At 47.2% G+C, this 26263-nt stretch overlaps 1 protein-coding gene across 1 annotated transcript in view; it reads right to left on the reverse strand.

The window, feature by feature from the left end:
• Nucleotides 1-26263, reverse strand: part of LOC140480882 (disintegrin and metalloproteinase domain-containing protein 12-like) — a 259186-nt gene that overhangs the window by 36931 nt on the left and 195992 nt on the right. The window contains exon 19 of the mRNA XM_072576436.1: nt 25250-25324. Coding sequence (XP_072432537.1) covers nt 25250-25324 — 75 coding nt within the window. The remainder of the gene's footprint in view (nt 1-25249; nt 25325-26263) is intronic.

Genomic DNA, 26263 nt, shown 5'->3' on the forward strand with positions numbered 1-26263 from the left:
TCACACCCCCCACCCCACACACACACATACACACATATACATTCTCTCTCACAGACACTCACACCCCCCACCCCAGACACACACACATATATACTCTCTCTCACAGACACACCCCCACCCCAGACACACACACGTACACTCTCTCTCACAGACACTCACACGCCCCACCCCAGACACACACACACACATACACAACCCCCACCCCAGACACACACACACATTTCCACTCTCTCTCACAGACACTCACACCCCCCACCCCAGACACACACACACACATATACACTCTCTCTCACAGACACTCACACCCTCCACCCCAGACACACAACACACACATATACACTCTCTCTCACAGACTCACCCCCCACCCCAGACACACACACACATACACTCTCTCTCACAGACACTCACATCCCCCACCACAGACACACACACACATGTACCCTCTCTCTCACAGACACACCCCCCACCCCAGACACACACACACTACAACTCTCTCTCACAGACACTCACACGCCCCACCCCAGACACACACACACTTGTACACTCTCTCTCCCAGACACTCACACCCCCCCATCCCAGACACACACACACACACATATACTCTCTCTCACAAACACTCACACCCTCCACCCACCCCACACACACACACGCACACACACAAATACACACACGTACACTCTCTCTCAAAGACACTCACCCCCCCACCCCAGTCACACACACACATGTACAGTCTTTCTGACAGACACTCACACGCCCCACCCCAGACACACACACACATGTACACTTTCTCTCACAGACACTTACACCCCCCACCCCAGATACACACACACACACACATACACACTCTCTCTCACACAGACACTCACACCCCCCACCCCAGACACACACACAAATGTACACTCTCTCTCACAGACACACCCCCACCCCAGACACACACACATACATACACTCTCTCTCATAGACACTCACACCCCCCACCCCAGACACACACACACATGCACACATACACATATATGTTTGTGGAGTGAATTTGTACTTTCAGAGTTACATTGTAATTTGCTCAAAAGCTGCATGAATCCATGTAAGGCTCGGTTACTCATTTTTTATATTAGAATCAGTCTAAACATTATGGTACAGACAACAGAACACAGGGGGTTAACACCTTCAACATCTTGTCTGGGCTGACACCAATTGTTAAAGTTAACCTGAGAATGTAACTTTTAAACATGTTTTGTGATTTACATATGAAAGAAGTCAAACTCTCATGGTCATTCTGACGGATAAGAGACTTAACAAACAATTCAGGTATTTTTCAATGTATAATTTCAGTTACATCACACTGCAAACATTTCCTATAAATTCTGAGTCTTTTACAATTGTGTACTCCACAACCACCTGATGAAGGAGCGTCGCTCCGAAAGCTAGTGCTTCCAATTAAACCTGATGGACTATAACCTGGTGTTGTGTGATTTTTAACGAGATATTTGAGTTGGAGGAGTTTAGAGGGATATGGGCCAAATACTAGCAAATGGGACTGGATTAATTGGACCGAAGGGTCTGTTTCAGGCTGTACAACTCTATAACTCGATGATGAGTATATCCTGTTGGAAAGCTGAGTCTGTCTCCACCATGTTCTCAAATAGATCATTGTGTCACTGTTACTGTGTCTGTCAATCACTTGTTAATGTCTGTGTCACTGTCGATCAGATGTTAAGGCTGGCTTCATGTGGAGAGAGATTGTTCTGGACCTGGGCACAGTTTCACAGATAATCTCATGCCCTTAATGATTCATGGGGACAGGGAGATTTAAATTGACCCTCACTATCCATGAAGCCCTCCAAATCTTTACTTTATTTTGTGGTCTGCACAGTACCCTAATTTACCTGAGTGACAGAAAGCACAGAATAGATTTCTGTCCTCAACCTTGGAAAGGCAGGGATTGATCAGGGATTACGGGATTAGTGGTGCTGGAAGAGCACAGCAGGTCAGGCAGCTTCCAACGAGCAGCGAAATCAACGTTTCGGGCAAAAGCCCTTCATCAGGAATAAAGACAGTGAGCCTGAAGCGTGGAGAGATAAGCTAGAGGAGGGTGGGGGTGGGGAGAGAGTAGCATAGAGTACAATGGGTGAGTGGGGGAGGGGATGAAGGTGATAGGTCAAGGAGGAGAGGGTGGAGTGGATAGGTGGAAAAGAAGATAGGCAGGTCGGACAAGTCAAGGAGACAGTAACTGAGCTGGAAGTTTGAAACTAGGATGAGGTGGGGGAAGGGGAAATGAGGAAGCTGTTGAAGTCCACATTGATGCCCTGGGGTTGAAGTGTTCCGAGGTGGAAGATGAGGCGTTCTTCCTCCAGGCATCTGGTGGTGAGGGAGCGGCGGTGAAGGAGGCCCAGGACCTCCATGTCCTCGGCAGAGTGGGAGGGGGAGTTGAAATGTTGGGCCACGGGGCGGTTTGGTTGATTGGTGCGGGTGTCTCGGAGATGTTCCCTAAAGCGCTCTGCTAGGAGGCGCCCAGTCTCCCCAATGTAGAGGAGACCACATCGGGAGCAACGGATACAATAAATGATATTAGTGGATGTGCAGGTGAAACTTTGATGGATGTGGAAGGCTCCTTTAGGGCCTTGGATAGAGGTGAGGGAGGAGGTATGGGCACAGGTTTTACAGTTCCTGCGGTGGCAGGGGAAAGTGCCAGAATGGGAGGGTTGGTTGCAGGGGGTGTGGACCTGACCAGGTAGTCACGGAGGGAACGGTCTTTGCGGAAGGCGGAAAGGGGTGGGGAGGGAAATATATCCCTGGTGGTGGGGTCTTTTTGGAGGTGGCGGAAATGTCGGTGGATGATTTGGTTAATGCGAAGGTTTGTAGGGTGGAAGGTGAGCACCAGGGGCGTTCTGTTCTTGTTACGGTTGGAGGGGTGGGGTCTGAGGGCGGAGGTGCGGGATGTGGACGAGATGCGTTGGAGGGCATCTTTAACCACGTGGGAAGGGAAATTGCGGTCTCTAAAGAAGGAGGCCATCTGGTGTGTTCTGTGGTGGAACTGGTCCTCCTGGGAGCAGATACGGTGGAGGCGGAGAAATTGGGAATACGGGATGGCATTTTTGCAAGAGGTAGGATGGGAAGAGGTGTAATCCAGGTAGCTATGGGAGTCAGTGGGTTTGTAAAAAATGTCAGTGTCAAGTCGGTCGTCATTAATGGAGATGGAGAGGTCCAGGAAGGGGAGGGAGGTGTCAGAGATGGTCCAGGTAAATTTAAGGTCAGGGTGGAATGTGTTGGTGAAGTTGATGAATTGCTCAACCTCCTCGCGGGAGCACGAGGTGGCGCCAATGCAGTCATCAATGTAGCGGAGGAAGAGGTGGGGAGTGGTGCCGGTGTAATTACGGAAGATCAACTGTTCTACATAGCCAACAAAGAGACAGGCATAGCTGGGGCCCATACGTGTGCCCATGGCTACCCCTTTGGTCTGGAGGAAGTGGGAGGATTCAAAGGAGAAATTGTTAAGGGTGAGGACCAGTTCAGCCAAACAAATGAGAGTGTCGGTGGAAGGGTACTGTTGGGGACATCTGGAGAGGAAAAAACGGAGGGCTTGGAGGCCCTGGTCATGGCGGATGGAGGCGTAGAGGGATTGGATATCCATGGTGAAGATGAGGCGTTGGGGGCCGGGGAAACAGAAGGCTTGGAGGAGGTGGAGGGTATGGGTGGTGTCTCGAACGTATGTGGGGAGTTCCTGGACTAGGGGGGATAGGACAGTGTCGAGGTAGGTAGAGATGAGTTCAGTGGGGCAGGAGCATGCTGAGACAATGGGTCGGCCAGAGTGGTCAGGCTTGTGAATCTTGGGAAGGAGGTAGAACCGGGCAGTGCGGGGTTCCCGGACTATGAGGTTGGAAGCTGTGTGTGGGAGATCTCCTGAGGTGATAAGGTTCTGTATGGTCTGGGAGATGATGGTTTGGTGATGGGGGGTGGGGTCATGGTCGAGGGAGCAGTAGGAAGAGGTGTCCTCGAGTTGACGTTTGGCTTCAGCGGTGTAGAGGTCAGTGCGCCAGACTACCACTGCGTCCCCTTTATCCGCTGGCTTAATGGTGAGGTTGGGATTGGAGCAGAGGGATTGGAGGGCTGCACGTTGTGAGGGTGAGAGGTTGGAGTGGGGGAGGGGGGACGACAGGTTGAGGCGGTTAATGTCCCGGCGGCAGTTGGAAATGAAGAGGTCGAGGGCAGGTAATAGGCCAGCGTGGGGTGTCCAGGTGGATGCAGTGTGTTGGAGGTGGGTGAAGGGGTCCTCGGAAGGTGGGCGGGAATCCTGATTGTGAAAGTAAGCTCGGAGGCGGAGGCGGCGGAAGAATTGTTCGATGTCACGTCGTGTTTTAAATTCATTGATGCGTGGACGGAGGGGGATGAAGGTGAGTCCTTTGCTGAGGACTGATCGTTCGTCCTCAGTGAGTGGGAGGTCTGGAGGGATGGTCTCCACCATTGATCAGGGAACGTCAGCAGAGATTTGTTGGAGGGAGATCCTGTCTGACTAATCTGTGTTTTTGATAAGGTGATGAAAATAATGCAGTTGATGCAGTTCAGAGGAAGGAGCTGTATTCTCCCTGGAGCAGAGGTGATTAAGATGTGATCGAGCAAGAGAGCAAGGAGTGAGATGAGAAGAAATGTCTTTACACAGAGAGAGTTGTTGGGATTTGGAATGTGCTGTCTGGAAGAATGGAGGAGGTGGATTCGAACATACTTCACAGAAGGGTACAGCACAGAACAGGCCCTTTGGCCCTCAATGTTGTGCCGAGGGTTATTGCTAATGAAAAATGAAATGACCTAACCTACGCACCCCTCAACTCACTGCTATCCATGTGCATGTCCAGCAGTCGCTTAAATGTCCCCAATGACTTCGCTTCCACCATCACAGCTGGTAACACATTCCATGTATTCACAACTCTCTGTGTAAAGAACCTACCTCTGATGTCTCCTTTATACCTTCCTCCTAATATCTTCAAACTGTGGCTCCTCGTACCAGTCAATCCTGCCCTGGGGAAAGATCTCTGGTGATTGACTCTGTCTATTCCTCTCATTATTTTGTACACCTCGATCAGGTCTCCTCTCTTCCTCCTTCTCTCCAGAGAGAAAAGTCCGAGCTTATTCAACCTTTCTTCATAAGGCAAGCCCTCCACTCCAGGCAGCATCCTGGTAAACCTTCTTTGCACCCTCTCCAAAGCCTCTGTATCTTTCCTATAGTAGGGTGACCAGAACTGGACACAATATTCCAAGTGTGGTCTCACCAGGGACTTGTAGAGCTGCAGCAAAACCTCGCGGCTCTTAAACTTGATCCCCCTGTTAATGAAAGACAAAACACTATATGCTTTCTTAACAACCCTATCCACTTGGGTGGCAACTTTGAGGGATCTATGTACCTGCACACCCAGATTCCTCTGTTCCTCCCCACTGCCAAGAATCCTGTCTTTAATCCTATATTCAGCATTTGAGTTCGACCTTCCAAAATGCATCACTTCGCATTTATCCAGGTTGAACTCCATCTGCCATTTCTCAGCCCAGCTCTGCCTCCTGTCTATGTCGCGCTGCAGCCTGCAGTAGCCCTCTGTACTATCGACGACACCTCCAACCTTTGTGTCATCTGCAAATTTACTAACCCACCCCTCAACATCCTCATCCAAGTCATTGGTAAAAACTACAAAGAGCAGACGCCCAGGAACAGAGCCCTGCGGGACCCCCCTCAACACTGACCTCCAGGCAGAATACTTTCCATCTACAACCACTCTCTGCCTTCTGTCAGCCAACCAACTCTGAATCCAGATAGCCAAATCTCCCTGTATCCCATACTTCCTGACTTTATGACTGAGCCTACCATGGGGAACCCTATCAAATGTCTTGCTGAAGTCTATATACACCACATGCACTGCTCGACCTTCGTCGACCTGTCTGGTCACCTCCTCAAAGAACTCAATATGATTTGTGAGGCATGACCTGCCCCTCACAAAGCCATGCTGACTGCCTTTAATCACACTATACTTTGCCACATAGTCATAAATCCTATCCCTCAGAATTCTTTCCAAAACCATGCTGACCACAGACATAAGACTGACTGGTCTGTAATTGCCAGGGATTTCCCTATTCCCCTTCTTCAAAAGAGGAACAACATTCGCCTCCTTCAAATCCTCCGGTATGACTCCCGTGGAGAGTGAGGAGGCAAATCTCCTCACCGCGGCTTAGCAACCTCCTGTCTCACTTCCCGGAGCAGCCTGGGATAAATCTGGTCTGGCCCTGGGGACTTTTCAATCTTAATGTTTTCCAAATTTTCTAGCACATCAACTTCATCAATCTTGATCTGGTCAAGACTGTATCCCAGCTCCTCAAAGTTCTCTTTCACAACACGGTCCCTTTCCTTGGTGAAAACCGAAGCAAAAACCTCATTTCGGGCTTCCCCATCTGCTCAGACTCCACGCACAAGTTCCCTACGCTCTCCCTGATTGGCCCTACCTTCTCCCTGATCATTCTCTTATTCCTCTCATATGAGTAAAATACCTTTGGGTTCTCCCTAATCCTTCTTGCCAAGCCTTTTTCGTGCCCCCTCCTGGCTCTCCTCATTCATTTCTGAGCTCCTTTCCAGCAAGCCTATAATCCTCTAAAGCTGTGCTAGATCCTCGCTTCCTCCACCTTACGTAAGCTGCCTTCTTCCTTTTGACGAGAAGCTCCTCTGTTCTCGTCATCCAAGGTTCCTTAATCTTATCCCTTCTTACCTGTCTCAGAGAAACAAATTTGTGCATCACTCGTGACAACTGCTCCTTAAACAGTCTCCACGTGTCTGCTGTGCCCTTTCTGTGGAACAATTGCTCCCAGGCTGTACTTCCCAACTCCTGTCTGATAGTGTCATAATTTCCTTTTCCCCAATTAAATATCTTCCCTTGGTAACTGCTCCTTTCACTATCCAAGACTATGGTAAATATGAGACTGTGGACTTCCCCAGTTTCCTCATTTCCCCTCCCCCCACCTTACCTCCGTTCCAACCTTCCAGCTCAGCATCATCCTCATGATCTGTCCTACCCTTTACTACCTTCGCCCCAGCTCCACCCCGACCCCATTTATCTCTCCACCCTGGAGGCTTCCTGCCTCTATTCCTGATGAAGGGCTTTTGCCCAAAACGTTGATTTTCCTGCTCCTTGGATACTGCCTGACCTGCTGTGCTTTTCCAGCACCACTCTGATCTAAACTATGGTAAATGTAAAGCAGTTGCAATCACTGTCACCAAAGTGTTCTCCCACTGTGAGATCTGACACCTGTCCTGGCTCGTTGCCGAGCACCAAATCCAAGATGGCCTCTCCCCTCGTCGGCCTGTCTACATACTGAGTAAGGAAACCCTCCTGATCACACCTGACAAAAACAGCTCCAAACCATCTGCATTAAGGAGGTTCCAGTCGATATTGGGAAAGTTGAAATCACCCATAACAACAATCCTGCTACATCTGCATTTTTCCAGAATCTGCCCGCCCATGTGATCTTCAATCTCCCTACTGCTATTAGGGGCTGTGTAGAAAACCCCCAATGAGGTGGCTGTTCCCTTACTGTTCCTAACTCCCACCCATACTGACTCAGTCAACAAACCTTCCTCAACAACCTTTGTTTCCGTAGCTGTGATGCACTCTCTGATTAGCAATGCTACACCCCCTCCACTTTTTCCACCCTCCCTGTTCTTTTTAAACGTTCTAAACCATGGAACATCTAGCAACCATTCCTGCCCCTGTGGAACCCACGTCTCTGTTATGGCCACAACATCATTGCGGAGAAAGTGAGGACTGCAGATGCTGGAGATCAGAGCTGAAAATGTGTTGCTGGAAAAGCGCAGCAGGTCAGGCAGCATCCAAGGAGCAGGAGCATGAGCCCTTCAGGATTCCCAAAGAAGGGCTCATGCCCAAAACTTCAATTCTCCTGCTCCTTGGATGCTGCCTGACCCGCTGCGCTTTTCCAGCAACACATTTTCAGCTCACAACGTCATTGCCCCAAGTACTGATCCATGCTCTCAGTTCATCACTCTTATTTCTGACACTCCTTGCATTTAACCCGATCCCTTTGTTTAATCATGTGAGAAACCTTCCTGATGGATTCAGTATATCCTGTCACTGTCCTGTCTGCAACTGACCCCCTCTCAGACATGTGGCTCTGATTCCAACCCCCTGCCAAACTAGTTTAAGCCCTCCCGAATCACACAAACAAATCTCCCACCCAGGATATTTGTGCTTTTCCAGTTCAGGTGCAACCCGTCCTTCATGTACAGGTCCCACCTTCCCCAGAAGGTATCCCAATGGTCCAGGTATCTGAAACCCTCCCTCCTACACCAGCCTCACAGCTGCTGCAGCAACTGGTTTGTATCAAGTTTAAACTGAAGCTTTTACTGCAGAGAACAGACGGTTTCTGCTGGGGAGAACGACTGTCCAGCCCTCTGTGTCTTTTCTCTCTCTTTATGTCTGTTCCTTCTGTAAGTTGAGTCCACTTCCAGTCTGTTCAATTAGCTGTGAACCAATCAACTTCATTTATAGACACCTCCTTGGCTACTGGTCATCTGCACATGGCAGGCCCAATAGCTAAAGAAAATCACCTTCACGGTCAGAATCAGATTCTTGCTCTGAAATTATGCAGATATCCTGGTAAATCCCTGTCTTTAAAAATAATTCTTTCTCATGACAGGCCACAGATTGTAAAGGCACAAAAATAAGAGACCTCTCCCTTGCATTATTACATTGAAGGGGTTACCTCAGGGAGATTTATTACCTGCTCTCTCTCTGGTGCTTTGCCCAAGCTCTGGTATGGTTCCTGTATTAGGCTCAGTTGTCTCAGGAGGACTAGCTGTGAAAAATAATGAACAGAAGCATCTTTAGTGAACGTACTAGTACATGCACACAAATACTCAGGGTTTGAGAGTTGTGTTCTGGAGAGAGGAGGCAATAGCCTTTCACTATTGCTAGATACAGTTAATGTTCGAGTTCAAATACTAGCAAGGCAGATCATAGATTCTGAAATCAATCAAAACCTCAAATAAAAAGTCTAAAGATGGCCATGAAACCACTGTCAGTAATCATTAAAAGCCCATCTGCCTTACCAACCTAAGGAATGAAATTGCAAGGTTTACTTGGGTTGGCTTGCATATTTGACTCCAGATCAACATCGAGATGAGTGACTCTTAACTGTCCTCTGATATGGTCAGAAGTCACATGGCACAGGTTATAATCCAACAAGTGTATTTGAAATGACAAGCTTTCAGAGTAATGCCCCTTCATCAGGTGAAATGTCAGATGGTGTGAATAAAGTACGTGTCAGGTAAGCATCCTCCAAAATGGCCTTCAAGATATACAACAAAGCAGAATAGCAAAGCAAAAAACTGATAGCCAAGTTCCATATCCATGAAGGTAAAAACAATGACTGCAGATGCTGGAAACCAGATTCTGGATTAGTGGTGCTGGAAGAGCACAGCAGTTCAGGCAGCATCCAAGGAGCAGTAAAATCGAAGTTTCGGGCAAAAGCCCTTCATCAGGAATAAAGGCAGTGAGCCTGAAGCGTGGAGAGATAAGCTAGAGGAGGGTGGGGGTGGGGAGAAAGTAACATAGAGTACAATGGGTGAGTGGGGGAGGGGATGAAGGTGATAGGTCAGGGAGGAGAGGGTGGAGTGGATAGGTGGAAAAGGAGATAGGCAGGTCGGACAAGTCCGGACAAGTCAAGGTGACAGTTACTGAGCTGGAAGTTTGGAACTAGGGTGAGGTGGGGGAAGGGGAAATGAGGAAATTGTTGAAGTCCACATTGATGCCCTGGGGTTGAAGTGTTCCGAGGTGGAAGATGAGGCGTTCTTCCTCCAGGCGTCCGGTGGTGAGGGAGCGGCGGTGAAGGAGGCCCAGGACCTCCATGTCCTCGGCAGAGTGGGAGGGAGAGTTGAAATGTTGGGCCACGGGGCGGTGTGGTTGATTGGTGCGGGTGTCCCGGAGATGTTCCCTAAAGCGCTCTGCTAGGAGGTGCCCAGTCTCCCCAATGTAGAGGAGACCGCATCGGGAGCAACGGATACAATAAATGATACATGAAGACAGCCTTAAATGTGACAGTCATAGAGTCCTATGATATGGAGACAGACCCTTCAGCCCAAACTGGTCCATACTGACCAAAATGTCCAACCATGCTTTCCCTGCACTTCACCCATACCCTTCCGATCCTTTCCTATCTATGTATTTGTCCGAGTGCCTTTTAAATGTTGTTCATGTACCTGCCTCAACCACTTTCGCTGGTGGCTCATTCCATATGCGTACCGCCTTCTGTGTAAAAAAACGATGCCCTCAGGTTCCCTTTTATTCTTTCTCCTCTAACCTTAAACTGATACTCACTTGTCCTTGATTCCCTAACCCTAAGAATAAGACAGAGTGCATTCACCCTATCCATGCATCTCACGATCTTATACACTTCCCTAAGATCCCCCCCTCAGTCCCCTATGCTCTAAATAAAAATGTCCGAGCTTGTCCAACCTCTCCTTATGACTCTGTCTCTTGAGTCCTGACAACATCCTTGTAAATGTCTTCTGCTCGCTTTTCAGTTTAATAACATCCTTCCTATAGCAATGTGACCAGAGCTGAACACAATACTCCAATGCGGCCTCACCAATGTCCTGTACAACTGCAACTTAACTTCCCAACCTCTATACTGAGTGCCCTGACTGATGAAGGCCAGTGTGCCAAAAGCCGCCTTCACTGCCCTTAGGATCTTGGGTTCATGTCAGGCTCAATGTGGCCCCATCACAGTGTTCTATATCTGTAAAATCTTCCTGACTGTGCTGTTTTAACAACCATCACTTTGATAACTTGTTATGATCTCTCTAACTTAACTAGTTGGTACAGTTTTGGAATACTTATTACTTTAGTTTGACCCTCAGCATGCAACTCTGATACCTATCATGTTATTCCAACTGTTGGTTTGTTTCCAGCACCAACTTAGTTTTTTTTTTGTAATTACTCCTCTGCCTCAATTATTTGGATGATAGGTCATCCCTTCACTTGTTAGTCAGCTGTTGACACTTTACTCACACCGTCTGACACTTTTGATCACCTGCAGAGACTTATTATTATTTTGGAAGGTCAAATTTGACTGCTGAATACAGGGTTAAAGACACGATTCTTGGCAGTGTGGAGGAACAGCAGGATCTCGGGGTCCATGTCCATAGATCCGTCAAGAATGCCACACAAGTGGATAGAGTTGTTAAGAAGATGTATGGTGTTTTAGCTTTCATTAACAGGGATATTGAGTTGAAGAGATGCGAGGTTTTGCTGCAGCTCTATAAAAGTCTGGTTAGACCACACTTGGAATATTGTGTCCAGTTCTGGTCGCCTCATTATAGGAAGGAGGGTACAGAGGAGATTTACCAGGATGCTGCCTGGTTTGGAGGAGCTTGTCTTATGAAGAGAGGTTGAGTGAGCTAGGGCTTTTCACATTGGAGAGGCGGAGGAAGAGAGGTGACTTGATAGAGGTCTACAAGGTAATGAGAGGCATGGATAGAGTAGATAGCCAGAGACTTTTCCCCAGGGCAGAAATGGCTGTAACGAGGGGTCATAATTTTAAGGTGATTGGAGGAAGGTCCAGGGGAGATGTCGGAGGTAGGTTCTTTACGTAGATCATGGTGGGTGTGTGGAATGCACTGCTAGCGCTGGTAGTAGAGTCAGAGACATTAGGGACATTTAAGCAACTATTGGACAAGCACAAGGAAGGCAGTAAACTGAGGGGTGTATAGGTTAGGGGAAAGTGAGGACTGCAGATGCTGGAGATTAGAGTCCATAGTGTGGTGCTGGAAAAGCATAGAAGGTGAGGCAGCATCTGAGGACCAGGAGAATCGTTGTTTCGGGCAAAAGCCCTTTATCAGGAAGGATGTGTAGGTTAGGTTGATCTTAGATTCAGATAAATGCTTCACACAATATCGTGGGCTGAAGGGCCTGTACTGTGCGATACGGTTCTATGTTCTATTATTCAGCCTATGGACACTTGATTCATACCATTTGGATGATCTTTTGATCTCTCTCTGCCCATTGATCTCTCAGTCCATTGATCTCTCTCTGCCCATTGATCTCTCTGCCCATTGAACTCTCTGCCCATTGATCTCTCTGCCCATTGATCTCTCAGTCTATTGATCTCTCTCTGCCCATTGATAATAGACAATAGACAATAGACAATAGATGCAGGAGTAGGCCATTCTGCCCTTCGAGCCTGCACCGCCATTCAATATGATCATGGCTGATCATTCCTAATCAGTATCCTGTTCCAGCCTTATCTCCATAACCCTTGACTCCACTATCTTTAAGAGCTCTATCCAATTCTTTCTTAAATGAATCCAGAGATCTCTCTGCCCATTGATCTCTCTGCCCATTGATCTCTCTGCCCATTGATCTCTCTGCCCATTGATCTCTCAGTCCATTGATCTCTCTCTGCCCATTGATTTCTCTCTGCCCATTGATCTCTCTGCCCATTGATCTCTCTCTGCCCATTGATCTCTCTGCCCATTGATCTCTCTCTGCCCATTGATCTCTCAGTCCATTGATCTCTCTCTGCCCATTGATCTCTCTCTGCCCATTGATCTCTCTGCCCATTGATCTCTCTCTGCCCATTGATCTCTATGCCCATTGATCTCTCTCTGCCCATTGATCTCTCTGCCCATTGATCTCTCTGCCCATTGATCTCTCTCTGCCCATTGATCTCTCTCTGCCCATTGATCTCTCTCTGTCCATTGATCTCTCTCTGTCCATTGATCTCTCTCTGCCCATTGATCTCTCTGTCCATTGATCTCTCTGTCCATTGATCTCTCTGCCCATTGATCTCTCTCTGCCCATTGATCTCTCTCTGTCCATTGATCTCTCTGTCCATTGATCTCTCTCTGTCCATTGATCTCTCTGTCCATTGATCTCTCTCTGTCCATTGATCTCTCTCTGCCCATTGATCTCTCTGCCCATTGATCTCTCTGCCCATTGATCTCTCTCTGCACATTGATCTCTCTCTGCCAATTGATCTCTCTGCCCATTGATCTCTCTGCCCATTGATCTCTCTCTGCCCATTGATCTCTCTCTGCCAATTGATCTCTCTGTCCATTGATCTCTCTCTGCCCATTGATCTCTCTGCCCATTGATCTCTCTGCCCATTGATCACTCTGTCCATTGATCTCTCTCTGTCCATTGATCTCTCTGCCCATTGATCTTTCTCTGCCCATTGATCTCTCTCTGCCCATTGATCTCTCTCTGCCCATTGATCTCTCTCTGTCCATTGATCTTTCTCTGCCCATTGATCTCTCTCTGCCCATTGATCTTTCTCTGCCCATTGATCTCTCTCTGCCCATTGATCTCTCTCTGTCCATTGATCTCTCTCTGCCCATTGATCTCTCTGCCCATTGATCTCTCTCTGTCCATTGATCTCTCCCTGTCCATTGATCTCTCTCTGTCCATTGATCTCTTTCTGCCCATTGATCTCTCTCTGCCCATTGATCTCTTTCTGCCCATTGATCTCTCTCTGCCCATTGATCTCTCTGCCCATTGATCTCTCTCTGCCCATTGATCTCTTTCTGCCCATTGATCTCTCTCTGCCCATTGATCTCTCTGTCCATTGATCTCTCTCTGTCCATTGATCTCTCTCTGTCCATTGATCTCTTTCTGCCCATTGATCTCTTTCTGCCCATTGATCTCTCTCTGCCCATTGATCTCTTTCTGCCCATTGATCTCTCTCTGCCCATTGATCTCTCTGTCCATTGATCTCTCTCTGTCCATTGATCTCTCTCTGTCCATTGATCTCTTTCTGCCCATTGATCTCTCTGCCCATTGATCTCTCTCTGCCCATTGATCTCTTTCTGCCCATTGATCTCTCTCTGCCCATTGATCTCTCTGTCCATTGATCTCTCCCTGCCCATTGATCTCTCTCTGTCCATTGATCTCTCTCTGTCCATTGATCTCTCTCTGTCCATTGATCTCTTTCTGCCCATTGATCTCTCTCTGCCCATTGATCTCTCTGTCCATTGATCTCTCTCTGTCCATTGATCTCTCTCTGTCCATTGATCTCTCTCTGTCCATTGATCTCTCTCTGTCCATTGATCTCTTTCTGCCCATTGATCTCTCTCTGCCCATTGATCTCTTTCTGCCCATTGAGCTCTCTGCCCATTGATCTCTCTGCCCATTGATCTCTCTCTGTCCATTGATCTCTCTCTGTCCATTGATCTCTTTCTGCCCATTGATCTCTCTCTGTCCATTGATCTCTCTCTGCCCATTGATCTCTCTCTGTCCATTGATCTCTCTCTGTCCATTGATCTCTTTCTGCCCATTGATCGCTCTCTGCCTTTAGATTCTGTGCCTGTTTGCTTCTCTTCACTTCACCTGATGAAGGGGCAGTGCTACAAAAGCCTATGATTTCATGTAAGCCAGTTGGACTGTAACCTGCTGTCATGTGACTTCTGGCCTTGTCCACCATGGGCGGCACGGTGGTACAGTGGTTAGCACTGCTGCCTCACAGCGCCTGAGATCCGGGTTCAATTCCCGCCTCAGGCGACTGACTGTGTGGAGTTTGCACATTCTCCCCGTGTCTGCGTGGGTTTCCTCCGGGTGCTCCGGTTTCCTCCCACAGTCCAAAGATGTGCAGGTCAGGTGAGTTGGCCATGCTAAATTGCCCATAGTGTTAGGTAAGGGGTAAATGTAGATGTAGGGGTATGGGTGGGTTACGCTTCGGCGGGGCGGTGTGGACTTGTTGGGCCGAAGGGCCTGTTTCCACACTGTAAGTAATCTAATCTAAACCCCAGTCCAAAACCAGCACCTCTACACCATGTCTCCTGCTGTGGTTTATAAAGCCATTACATCACAAGGGAAAAGGAATTAAACCATTGGTCCAACTGGCATTAGTTACAGCATCAGAAAAAGACAACAACAGAAATAGCCCTGTCCACTCTACAATGTCCTCCTCACTCACATCTGGGACAAAAGGGACAGAGCTGTCTCAGCCTGATGTAATCACCCTCACAGAATTACACCTCAGATAATGTCCCAGGCAGCACCATCGCCATCCCTGGATATGTCCTGTCCCATAGGAATGTTCACCGGGATGATCCCCGATGTACATGGATTGTCTTATCAGCAAAGGGCTAAACGGGTTGGGCCTGTACTCACTGGAGTTTAGAAAAATGGGAGGTGATTGTATTGAAACCTCGAGGATTCTTAAGGGGCTTTCAGGGTAAATGACACAAGCACGTTACTCCTCATGGAGGAGTCAGTCCAAGACCAGAAATATAGTCTCAGATTAAAGGGGCACCAACCTAAGGCTGAAATCAGGAGGAATGTCCTCTCTCAGAGGGCTAAGAGTCTCTGGAACTCCTTGCCAAGGACAGCTGTGGGGCAGGGGGTCCTTCTGTATATTGCAGGCTGAGATAAACAAGGAACGAGGGACACAGGGAAAATGCAGAAAGGTGGAAGTGAGGAATACTGGATCAGCCGTGATCCCATTCAGGAATGGCAGTGTTGGCTAAGGGCTGAATGGCCTACCTCTTATGGCCTTAGGACTGACTCAGCAGAGCTGGTAGAACGGAGGTATACAGCCAGGAGGGAGCTGCCTGGAAATCCTCAACATTAATGGGCGGCACGGTGGCACAGTGGTTAGCACTGCTGCCTCACAGCGCCAGAGACCCGGGTTCAATTCCCGCCTCAGGCGACTGACTGTGTGGAGTTTGCACGTTCTCCCCGTGTCTGCGTGGGTTTCCTCCGGGTGCTCCGGTTTCCTCCCACAGTCCAAAGATGTGCAGGTCAGGTGAATTGGCCATGCTAAATTGCCCGTAGTGTTAGGTAAGGGGTAGATGTAGGGGTATGGGGGGGTTGCGCTTCGGCGGGGCGGTGTGGACTTGTTGGGCCGAAGGGCCTGTTTCCACACTGTAAGTAATCTAATCTAAAGCCCATGGAGTCTCATAGCATCAGGTCAACCATGGATGGAAATCCTCCTGCTCATGACCATGTACGATCCTCTCTTGGCTGATGAATCAGTACTCCCTCCATGTTCAACTACACTTGGAGAAATCACTGAGGACACTCTACTCTGGGGGTGGCTGGGGCGTTTCTATGTCCAGCACTAAGAGTGGCTGAGCAGCAGATGGACTGACTGAGCTGGTTGGGTCCTAGAGGACATAGCTGCATGGCTGGGTCTGTAGCTGGTTAAGGAACCAACAAGAGGAAAAAACATACCCGTCCTCATCCTTACCAATCTGACAGCTGCAGGTCTATCAGTCCATGACTATATTCACTAACAGTGACTAAGTAGTGTTGCCGCTAAGCCACTCTTAGTGGTGGACATTGGAATGCCACAACCAGAGTACATCATGTCCCCTTGCTCCCCTCAATGTTTCCTCTTAAGTGTTGTTGAACATGGAGGAGTACTGATCATCAGCCGAGAGAGGACAGTACGAGGTAATCAGCAGGAGATTTCCTCACTCATGTTTAACCTGAGTCTTCATGGGATCTAAAGTCAATATTGAGGACTTCGCGGAGACCTCCCTCCTGACTGTATTCCACTGTGCCGCCATCTCTGCTGGGTCTGTCCTGATGGTGGGACGGAACATATCCAGGGATGATGATTGTGGTTTTGGTTAGATTGTGAGAATATTCCCCACGGCAGGCATGTCTACGATCACAGAGCAGAGGATTAAGGGGTGGAGTAAGTGATTTAGAGGTTTGCTTTTTTCACCTGGGGGGGTGGGGGGGGGGGGAGTGGGGGGGGGGGGGGGGGGTAGAAATATGGACCATGCTGCCTGGGAGGGTGGTGGAAGGGGAACTCCTGCAACATTTCAGAAGCTTCTAGACAACACTTAGACAACCAAATCATAGGAGGCAATGGATCAAGTGCAGGTCAATGGGATTAGTGTAGTTGGTTTGTTGGTCAGTGTAGATGTGGTGGGCTGAATGGCCTGTTTTTGTAATGTATGATTCAAACAATTACTATTTATAGAATTATATTATAGCTACATGAAATAGATATAAACCACTGGCATATAACTCGACTAACTAAAACTCAAATCCCCTTATAAACTTACACACACACACAGACACACACACACACAGTGGAGGCTGTTACAATGACAACATTTTGAAGGCATCAGGCTGACTATTTGAATAGGAATGGTTAAGAGGGATATGGACCAAATGCTGGCAAATGGGATGAGATTTATTTCAGATGCTGGTTCGCATATTAGAGTTGGACCAAAGGGTCTGTTTGCATGTTGTACAGCTCTATCCTTCAAAATAAGGAAAATAAACCATTGCTGGAAGCATAAAACTTGCAAAGTTAGTTCAGGGGCATTTATTTCTGAATCCTGATAGTGAGGTGACCATTCTCTGGATAGCCCAGCCCTTGGTGTTCAGATGCTTTTCTCTGGAAGCTTCCCCTGGTTTGTAAAAAGTACAGAGTGACTGATTCACTTACAAATATTTCTGAGTTGTTCATTCAAAAGTCACAGCTCACAACAGCTGCTGCAGTAACTGGTTTGTATCAAGTTTAAACTGAAGTTTTTACTGCAGAGAACAGGTGGTTTCTGCTGGGGAGAACGACTGTCCAGCCCTCTGTGTCTTTTCTCTCTCTTTATGTCTGTTCCTTCTGTAAGTTGAGTCCACTTCCAGTCTGTTCAATTAGCTGTGAACCAATCAACTTCATTTATAGACACCTCCTTGGCTACTGGTCATCTGCACATGGCAGGCCCAATAGCTAAAGAAAATCACCTTCACGGTCAGAATCAGATTCTTGCTCTGAAATTATACAGCCATCCTGATAAATCCCTGTCTTTAAAAATAATTCTTTCTCATGGCAGGCCACAGATGGTAAAGGCACAAAAATAAGAGACCTCTCCCTTGCATTATTACATTGAAGGGGTTATCTCGGGGAGATTTATTACCTGCTCTCTCTCTGGTGCTTTGCCCAAGCTCTGGTATGGTTCCTGTATTAGGCTCAGTTGTCTCAGGAGGACTAGCTGTGGAAAATAATGAACAGAAGCATCTTTAGGAGATGTGCTAGTCTATGGCAGAAGGTGGGATTTAAATGAAATCAAAATCTTGAATCAACTGTATATAGATGACCACAAAACCATTGTCAATAGTAATTAAAAACTACATCTGGCTCCCTACTGTCTTTCCGGGAATGAAATCACCGGGTTTACCTGGGCTAGTGTACGCATGCCTCCAAACCAACAGCAATGTGGGTGACTCTTAATTATTCTCTGCAATGGTCTACAAGACACTCCATGACAAGAAAAAAGCAGTTCAGTCAAACCTGGCATTAATTATGGCGTCAGAAACGACAAGGGCAGAAACAGGCCTGTTGACTCTGCAATGGCCTCCTCACTAACATCTGGGGCTATTGGAAAAAGCAGGAGAGCTGTCTCAGCCTGACACAGTCACCCTCACAGAATTATACTTCACAGATAATGTCCCAGGCACCATCATCACCATCCCTGGATAATTCCTGTCCCGTTGGAACGTTCACCAGGATGATCCCCAGGGTACATGGATTGTCTTATGGGCAAAGGCTAAACGGGTTGGGCCTGTACTCACTGGAGTTTAGAAAAATGGGAGGTGATTGTATTGAAACCTCGAGGATTCTATAGGAGCTTGAAAGGGTAAATGCCAAAGGGATGTTATCCTTCATGGGAGAGGCCAGGATCAGAGGCACAGTCTCAGATTAAAGGGGCACAAATTCAAGACAGATCACAAACAATTTCTTCTATCAGAGGGGTGTGAGTCTTTGGAACTCCTTACCTAAGAGAGCTGTGGGGGCAGAGTCATACAGTCATAGTGCTATACAGCATGGAAACAGATCGTTCAGTCCAACTTATCCATGCTGACCAGATATCCTAAAATAATGTAGTCCTATTTGCCACTTTGAGTCCCATATCCCTCTAGATGCTTCCAATTCATATACCCAGCCAGGTGCCTTTTAAATGTTGTAATTGTACCAGCCTCTACCACTTCCTCTCTGTAAGGAATGCTGGATCAACCATGATCCCATTGAATAGATGAACCATTATGGTTTGAGGACAGACCCAGCAGAGGTGATGGAATGGTGGTATCCAGTCAGGAGGGAGTTCCCTGGGAGACCTCAACATTAACTCCAGAACCAAGGATCCCTCATGGCATCAGGTCAAAGATGGGCAAGGAAACCTCCTGCTGATTACAACGTTGTGTCATCTCCTGAGTGAAGAACCTGTGCCTCTCCATGTTCAACAACACTTGGAGGAAGCACTCCGTATGGCGGCAGGGCAAAATGTACTCTGGGGCTGGGGCTGGGGCTGGGGGTAGGGGAGGTGCTTTCAGAGTCCAGCACTAAGAGTGGCTCAGCAGCAGCTATACTCACTGAGCTGGTCAGGCCAGAAAGGACATAGCTGCGAGACTGGGTCTGGGGCAGGTGGTGAGGGAATACACTGAGAGGGAAACATACTTGTCCTCATCCTTACCAATCTGCGGCTGCAGATGCATCTCTCCATGATTATATGAGTAAGAGTCCTGTCTACACATTGAGAATGCCTTACATTGTGGAGGATATTCTCACTTTAAAGGTAGGACTTTGTCTTTCCAAGACTGTGCGGTGGTCAGTCTTACCGATACTGTCATGGACAGTAGCATCTGCAGCTGGCAGATTGTTAAGGATGTGGTTGAGTATATTTTTCCCTCTTGTTGCTTCCCTCACCAACTGCCACAGACCCAGTCTAGCAGCTCTGCTCTTTATGATCTGACCAGCTCGGTCAGTAGTACTGCTGCTGCCGGGCCACTCTTGTGAGTGGACATTAAAATCCCTGACCCAGAGTACACTTTGTGCCGTTGCCCACCTTCACATATTGTTCAACATGGAGGAGTACTGACTCATCAGCCAAGTGGACAGTAGATGGTAATCAGCTGGATGGCTCCTCACTCATCATTAACCTGAGACTTCATCGGTAAAAACAATGACTGCTGGAAACCAGAGTTTAGATTGGAGTGGTGCTGGAAAAGCACAGCAGGTCAGGCAGCATCATGGGGTCTAGAGTCAATATTGAGGACTCCCAGCACAACAGTCTCTCCCCTGTCCCAGCTCAGGACATAACTAGTGATGGTGGTGTCTGCAACATTGTCCATAAGGTATGATTCCATGATTATGATCCCTGAATTTCCAATTTGTCCATGGCTCATGCAGTAAATCTCAGCTTATAACCCTGGATGTTCTCTTTCTTAATTTAGCTTCTCTGTTCTGTAAAACTGGATGATTGATTGGTTTGCCTGGACCTCAGTAAGGCCTTTGACAGGCACCTATTTGGAAGCTAAGTCCAAAGGCTAAGAGTTCATGGGATCCAGGGGAAGATGGCAAATTGGATCCAAAATGAGCTTACAAACAGGAGGCAAACGGTGATGGTTGAGTATTATTTTTGTGACTGGAAGCCTGTGGCTAGTGATGTCCAAAGGGATCAGAGGTGGGTACCTTGCTGTTTGTTGCATTAGTTAGTGACTTGGCTGTGAATGTAGAAGGTATCATGAATAAGTTTGCAGATGACATACAAACTAGCGGGGTTGTTGATAGTGAAGAGAATAGTCTCAGGCTGAAGGCTGACATTAATCAGCTGGTAAATTGGGCAGAGTGATGGCAGCTAGAACGTAACCCTGATAAGAGTGAGGTGATGGATTTTGGGAGGTCTCATAAGGGAAGGATTTACACATTAAATAGTAGGACTCTAGAGAGTATTGAGAAACAAAGGGACCTTGCACCTTCATATACAAGACCATAGACCCCTGAAGAGACACCACAGGTCGATAGGATGGTGAAGAAGGCATACAGGATACTTTCCTTCATTAACAGGAGCAGAGAATATAGGAGCAAGAAGTCGTGCTGCAAATTTATCCAGCATTGGTGAGGGCACAGACTGAATACTGTGTGCAGTTCGATGGATGTACTGGAGAGGGGGTGGGGAGGAGATACACAAGGGTGTGGCCTGTGATGGGATTCAGTTAAAGCCCACAGAACAAGGAAGGGTTAAATTGGACTTAATTAGCTTTCCAGCATCTGCAGTCATTGTTTTTACCTCATTGATTTTAACCCTACTGTGAATCCTCTTGCAAGGATGCCTGCCTTGAAGAAGTTTTCCTCCTCTCTCTACAAGAATCTCAGGGAGTCCCTCTCCCACTGCAACTCCCAGGTCATTTCCTCTGCCCTGAAGCTCTTACTCTATGCTACTCTCTCCCCACCCCCACCCTCCTCTAGCTTATCTCTCCACGCTTCAGGCTCACTGCCTTTATTCCTGATGAAGGGCTTTTGCCCGAAACGTCGATTTCGCTGCTCGTTGGATGCTGCCTGAACTGCTGTGCTCTTCCAGCACCACTAATCCAGTATTAATTAGATCAGGGATGAGTTCAGGGATGGGCAAGAATAGCGGTTTTCTATTGCTAAATGGGGAATGGATTATAGAGGAACCTTTAAAATGGTTGAAGCACTTAAGTGAACAAGAAGGGGTAACCACCGAGATCAGTTCTAAATGCCATTCCTACGTATATTAACATTACTACAGAGATTAGCATTGCTATGGAAGTTAACAAAGAGACTTACACCCAAACCCCAAGTGTGTAAGCCATGATCAGACAGTGAGCAGCTGCCTTACACCATCTCTGAAGCTGTCACGTCTTTGCCTTTGATTTGTACCATCCATGTAACTGCAGCACATCTGCAATAAAGACTGAAAGAAGACATCGTGTAGTTCCCATGCCCGGTTATTCCTACTGTTGGGAAAACAAGTACCCAACAATTCTGGCCTAGTCGGGAAGGTTGCAAGAGGATGAAAGGGGAGAAGCCCACCTCACTTTAACCAGTGCCTACAGGTAAGAACTACTCTTCGATTAAAAGTCCTTAGGTGGAAAAGACAGTTCGAAAATTTCCCCTGTCTGACACGATCTGAACCCGCTAAACGATTTCAGTTTGAATCAAAAGGAATAAAGATATCTGTGGCAGCAAAGGACAGGAAAGGGGTCCTTTGTCTACGGCTCTTAGTGGATCTATTTTGGTTCAAGTCTCAGTGGAAAGCCAGGCATAATGTTTAAATCAGAACTACCCACTACAGTCAACGGTGAGTAAGCACCATCTGATATTTTAAAAGATGAACTCTTACAGAAATTACCTCTTACGGAGGGACTAGAGGATCAAATTTTGGCCCCATTCAAAGCTGCTTTTGTAGCAGGCTTGAAGCCTGGACTGGCAAACATATTAAAAATACAATGTCATGATTTGGGTAAAAGTTCATGTACTCTCTGTAATGTAGTAGAGGAAGCCAATCATTTGGAGAGAAATATGGAATCGAAACTCAGAACTATACAGACAGTAAGAGCTCCAAACACTGAAAAACACCTCAGGAAGTGCTACAATTGTGGAAAGGAGGGTCATTATGCTAAAAGATGTAGGTTAAAAAAGAAAACTCCAGGCGGAAAACTCACTGCCAAGACAGATCAGGAAGTATCTGGATGGGTTAAAGGGGTGCCTTATCCTGCTGGAGCCAGGTTTCATTCTTTTCACAGAAGGCTGCTTGTTTGTAGAGAAGGGTACAGAGACGGCTGGTTGGGCTGTTACTAGAATCATGGTGGGAGGAGGTCTGCCTGGCAGGCACTTCAGCACAACAAGCAGAATTACGGGCCCTCATTGAAGCATGGGAAACAGTGGAAGGTAAGCCAGCCTATATATATATATGTATACTGATTCTCATCATGCCTTTGGGATAGCTCACGATTTTGGACTATTGCAGCAAAAAAGGGGATTCTTTTCAGCTGTGTGAATGCCTATTGAAAATGGAGATGAGGTTCACCATCTCCTAAATGCCATATAACTGCTGCAAGAAGTCTCAATCTTAAAGTGCAAAGCACATACTAATGGGATCTCTATGGAGGTCCAACTTGTCTGCTCACACTGCTAAAAATGCAGCCTCCCTGAGGAGAGACTTGCACGAACCTGTAAGATCTAAATTTAGTTGGCAAGTTGCAAAACTTAAAACCAATGCAGGAACAGTGTTCACAAGAAGAAAGGTGGAGCTGGGTTGTTGCAGGACTAAAACTGTGGGACAATGGTGTTTGGAGACAAGGGGAGGCCATTGAACCGGTGGTGCCATGGGTATTAATGCCCTTCCTGGCACAGTAAATACATTCCTGGGAACACTTGGCTCCTCTACAGATGATGGTCAGATTCCAAAACAGCTAGTGGAGAAGAGAATTTCAGGACCATGTGCAACTCCTGGTGGATCAGTGTGGAACCTGCCAGAAGAACAAGCCTGGACCCACCTCAGTAGCGCCACAACTGAGACCTCTTACACCTGCCAGACCCTATCCAACATTTGCAGGTAGATTACATCTCTCTCCCCAAGTGCCAAGGATACTCAGATGTCCTAGTTATAGTAGAGACATTCTCACAGTCAGTGGAGGGGGAGGGGGGGGGGGGGCACATCTACCAGAAGGGCAACAACTAATCGTATTGCTAAGCTTCTCTGCAAGGCGTACATTTCCCATGGTGGGGGTGGGGGTGAGGGGGCGCAGAGAGACAGTGGGGGGGTCCCATCCAGCATTGATTCAGACCAAGGAACTCATTTTACTGGAGCAGTTTGTCAAGAGGTGTGCAGGATGTTGATCATTAAATGGGGCCCTGCGTTGTTCACATCACCCACAAACATCAGGACAGATTGAACATATGAACTGAATGATAAAACAACGCTTGGCTGTATACCATCAGGAAGATATGCCTTAACCCCAAACTCTCCTTCTAGTCCTATGTAGTACACAGGGGACACCTATCGAACCCACAGGTCTACACCCTTTTGATGTTATAATCCGGTGATCGATGTCTCTGCCTGGTATGGTAGGTCTCTGGACAGCTGATTGCCATTTATTGAGTGACTTGCTGTTAAAATGTTGTTAGGATCTGACAAATGCTGTTAGTTATGCCCTCCCAACGGGTTGTGGTGGCATGGGGTGATCCTCCTGAAGATGGACGTGACACAGTCCCTGAAACGTGGGTCTACATCAGGAAAATGAGCAAAGAGCTGCTGGGTGCAAAGTGGGAAGGCCCATATTTGTGAAGGTGCAAGGAAAGAAAGTCTGAATACACAGACCACACATCAAACAGAACACTCCTGCTCCACCATGAACAACCTTACTCTGCTGGTGGGATTTGCAATTGTTTCAATCCCACCGGTAACATGTATTTCCTATACAAAGCATGAGGTGGGTGTAGAACGACGAGAACAAAGAACAAAGAAATTTTACAGCCCAGGAACAGGCCCTGTGGCCCTTCAAGCCTGAGCCGATCCAAATGTTAAGCTTTCTGTATTTATCTTATCTCATAGGCCCTTGAAAGTGGAGTAGGATAGTGAAGAAGGCGTTTGGTCTGCTTTCCTTTATTGGTCAGAGTATTGAGTACAGGAGTTGGGAGGTCATGTTGTGGCTGTACAGGACATTGGTTAGGCCACTGTTGCAATATTGCATGCAATTCTGGTCTCCTTCCTATCGGAAAGATGTTGTGAAACTTGAAAGGGTTCAGAAAATACTTACAAGGATGTTGTACAGGGTTGGAGGATTTGAGCTATAGGGAGAGGCTGAACAGGCTGGGGCTGTTTTCCCTGGAGCGTTGGAGGCTGAGGGGTGACCTTATAGAGGTTTATAAAACCATGAGGGGCATGGATAGGATAAATAGGCAAAGTCTTTTCCCTGGGGTCAGGGAGTCCAGAACTAGAGGGTATAGGTTTAGGGTGAGAGAGAAAAAATGTAAAAAGGACCTAAGAATCTGACAAATGCACCCTTTTTCACACAGAGGGTGGTGCGTGTATGGAATGAGCTGCCAGAGGAAGTGGAGGAGGCTGGTACAATGACAGCATTTAAAAGGCATCTGGATGGGTATATGAACACACTGCCTGCAACAGTTGTAGACTTGCCAACTTTACGGGCATTTATTTGTGTCTGTTCCTTCTGTAAGATGAGTCCAGTTCCAGCCTGTTCAATTAGCTGTGATCCAATCAACTTCATTTATACACAACTGCACTTTGTAGGATACCACAGCCACAAAGAAAATTGAGTCATGATCGGAATCAGATTCCTGCTCTGAAATTATGCAGATATCCCAGTAAATCCCTGTCTTTAAAAATAATTCTTTCTCATGACAGGCCACAGATTGTAAAGGCACAAAAATAAGAGTCATCTCCCTTGCATTATTACATTGAAGGGGTTACCTCAGGGAGATTTATTACCTGCTCTCTTTCTAGTGCTTTGCCCAAGCTCTGGTATGGTTCCTGTATTAGGCTCAGTTGTCTCAGGAGGACTAGCTGTGGAAAATAATGAACAGAAGCATCTTTAGGAGATGTGCTAGTCTATGGCAGAAGGTGGGATTTAAATGAAATCAAAATCTTGAATCAACTGTATAGAGATGACTACAAAACCATTGTCAATAGTAATTAAAAACTACATCTGGCTCCCTACTGTCTTTCCATCACAGGAAAAACAGAATTAAACCAATGGTCCAACTGGCATTAATTACAACATCAAAAAAGACAACAGCAGAAACAACTCTGTCCACTCTACAATGTCCTCCTGCTAACATCAGGGGCTATTGGCAAAAGTGACAGAGCTGTCTCAGCCTGACACAGTCACCCTCCCAGACTTACACCTCAGATAATGTCCCAGCACCACCATCACTATCCCTGGACATGTCCTGCCCGATTGGAATGTTCACCAGGATGATTTCGGGTGTACATGGATTATCTTATGGGCAACGGCTAAACAGGTTGGGACTGTACTCACTGGAGTTCAGAAAACTGAGCTTTGATCGCACTAAAACCTAAAAGATTCTTAAGACGTTTAACAGCGTGAATGCCAAGAGGACCAGAGGCATAGTCTCAAATTAACGAGGTGCCAATTTAAGACTGAGATCAAAAGGAATTTCATTTTTAGAACTCCTTACTACAGAGAGTTGTGGGGTGCGAATACATCTGTATGTTTAAGGCTGAGATCGATTCTTGACCTTGGACGTGAGGAACGGTGCATCTCATTTCATGGAAGACCAGACTTGAGGGGATGAATGGCCTACTCCTCTTCCTGCTTCTTATGGTCTGAGGACAGACCCAGCCGAGGTGATGGAATGGTGGTATACAGTCAGGAGGGAGTTGCCCCTTGGAGTCCTCACCATTATCTCTAGACCCTTATGGCATCAGGTCAAATATGGAGAAGAAAACCTCCTGCTCATTAGCATGCATCGTCCTCTCTTG

The sequence above is a fragment of the Chiloscyllium punctatum genome, chromosome 1 (assembly GCF_047496795.1).
Source record: "Chiloscyllium punctatum isolate Juve2018m chromosome 1, sChiPun1.3, whole genome shotgun sequence".
Classification (NCBI taxonomy): Eukaryota; Metazoa; Chordata; class Chondrichthyes; order Orectolobiformes; family Hemiscylliidae; genus Chiloscyllium; species Chiloscyllium punctatum.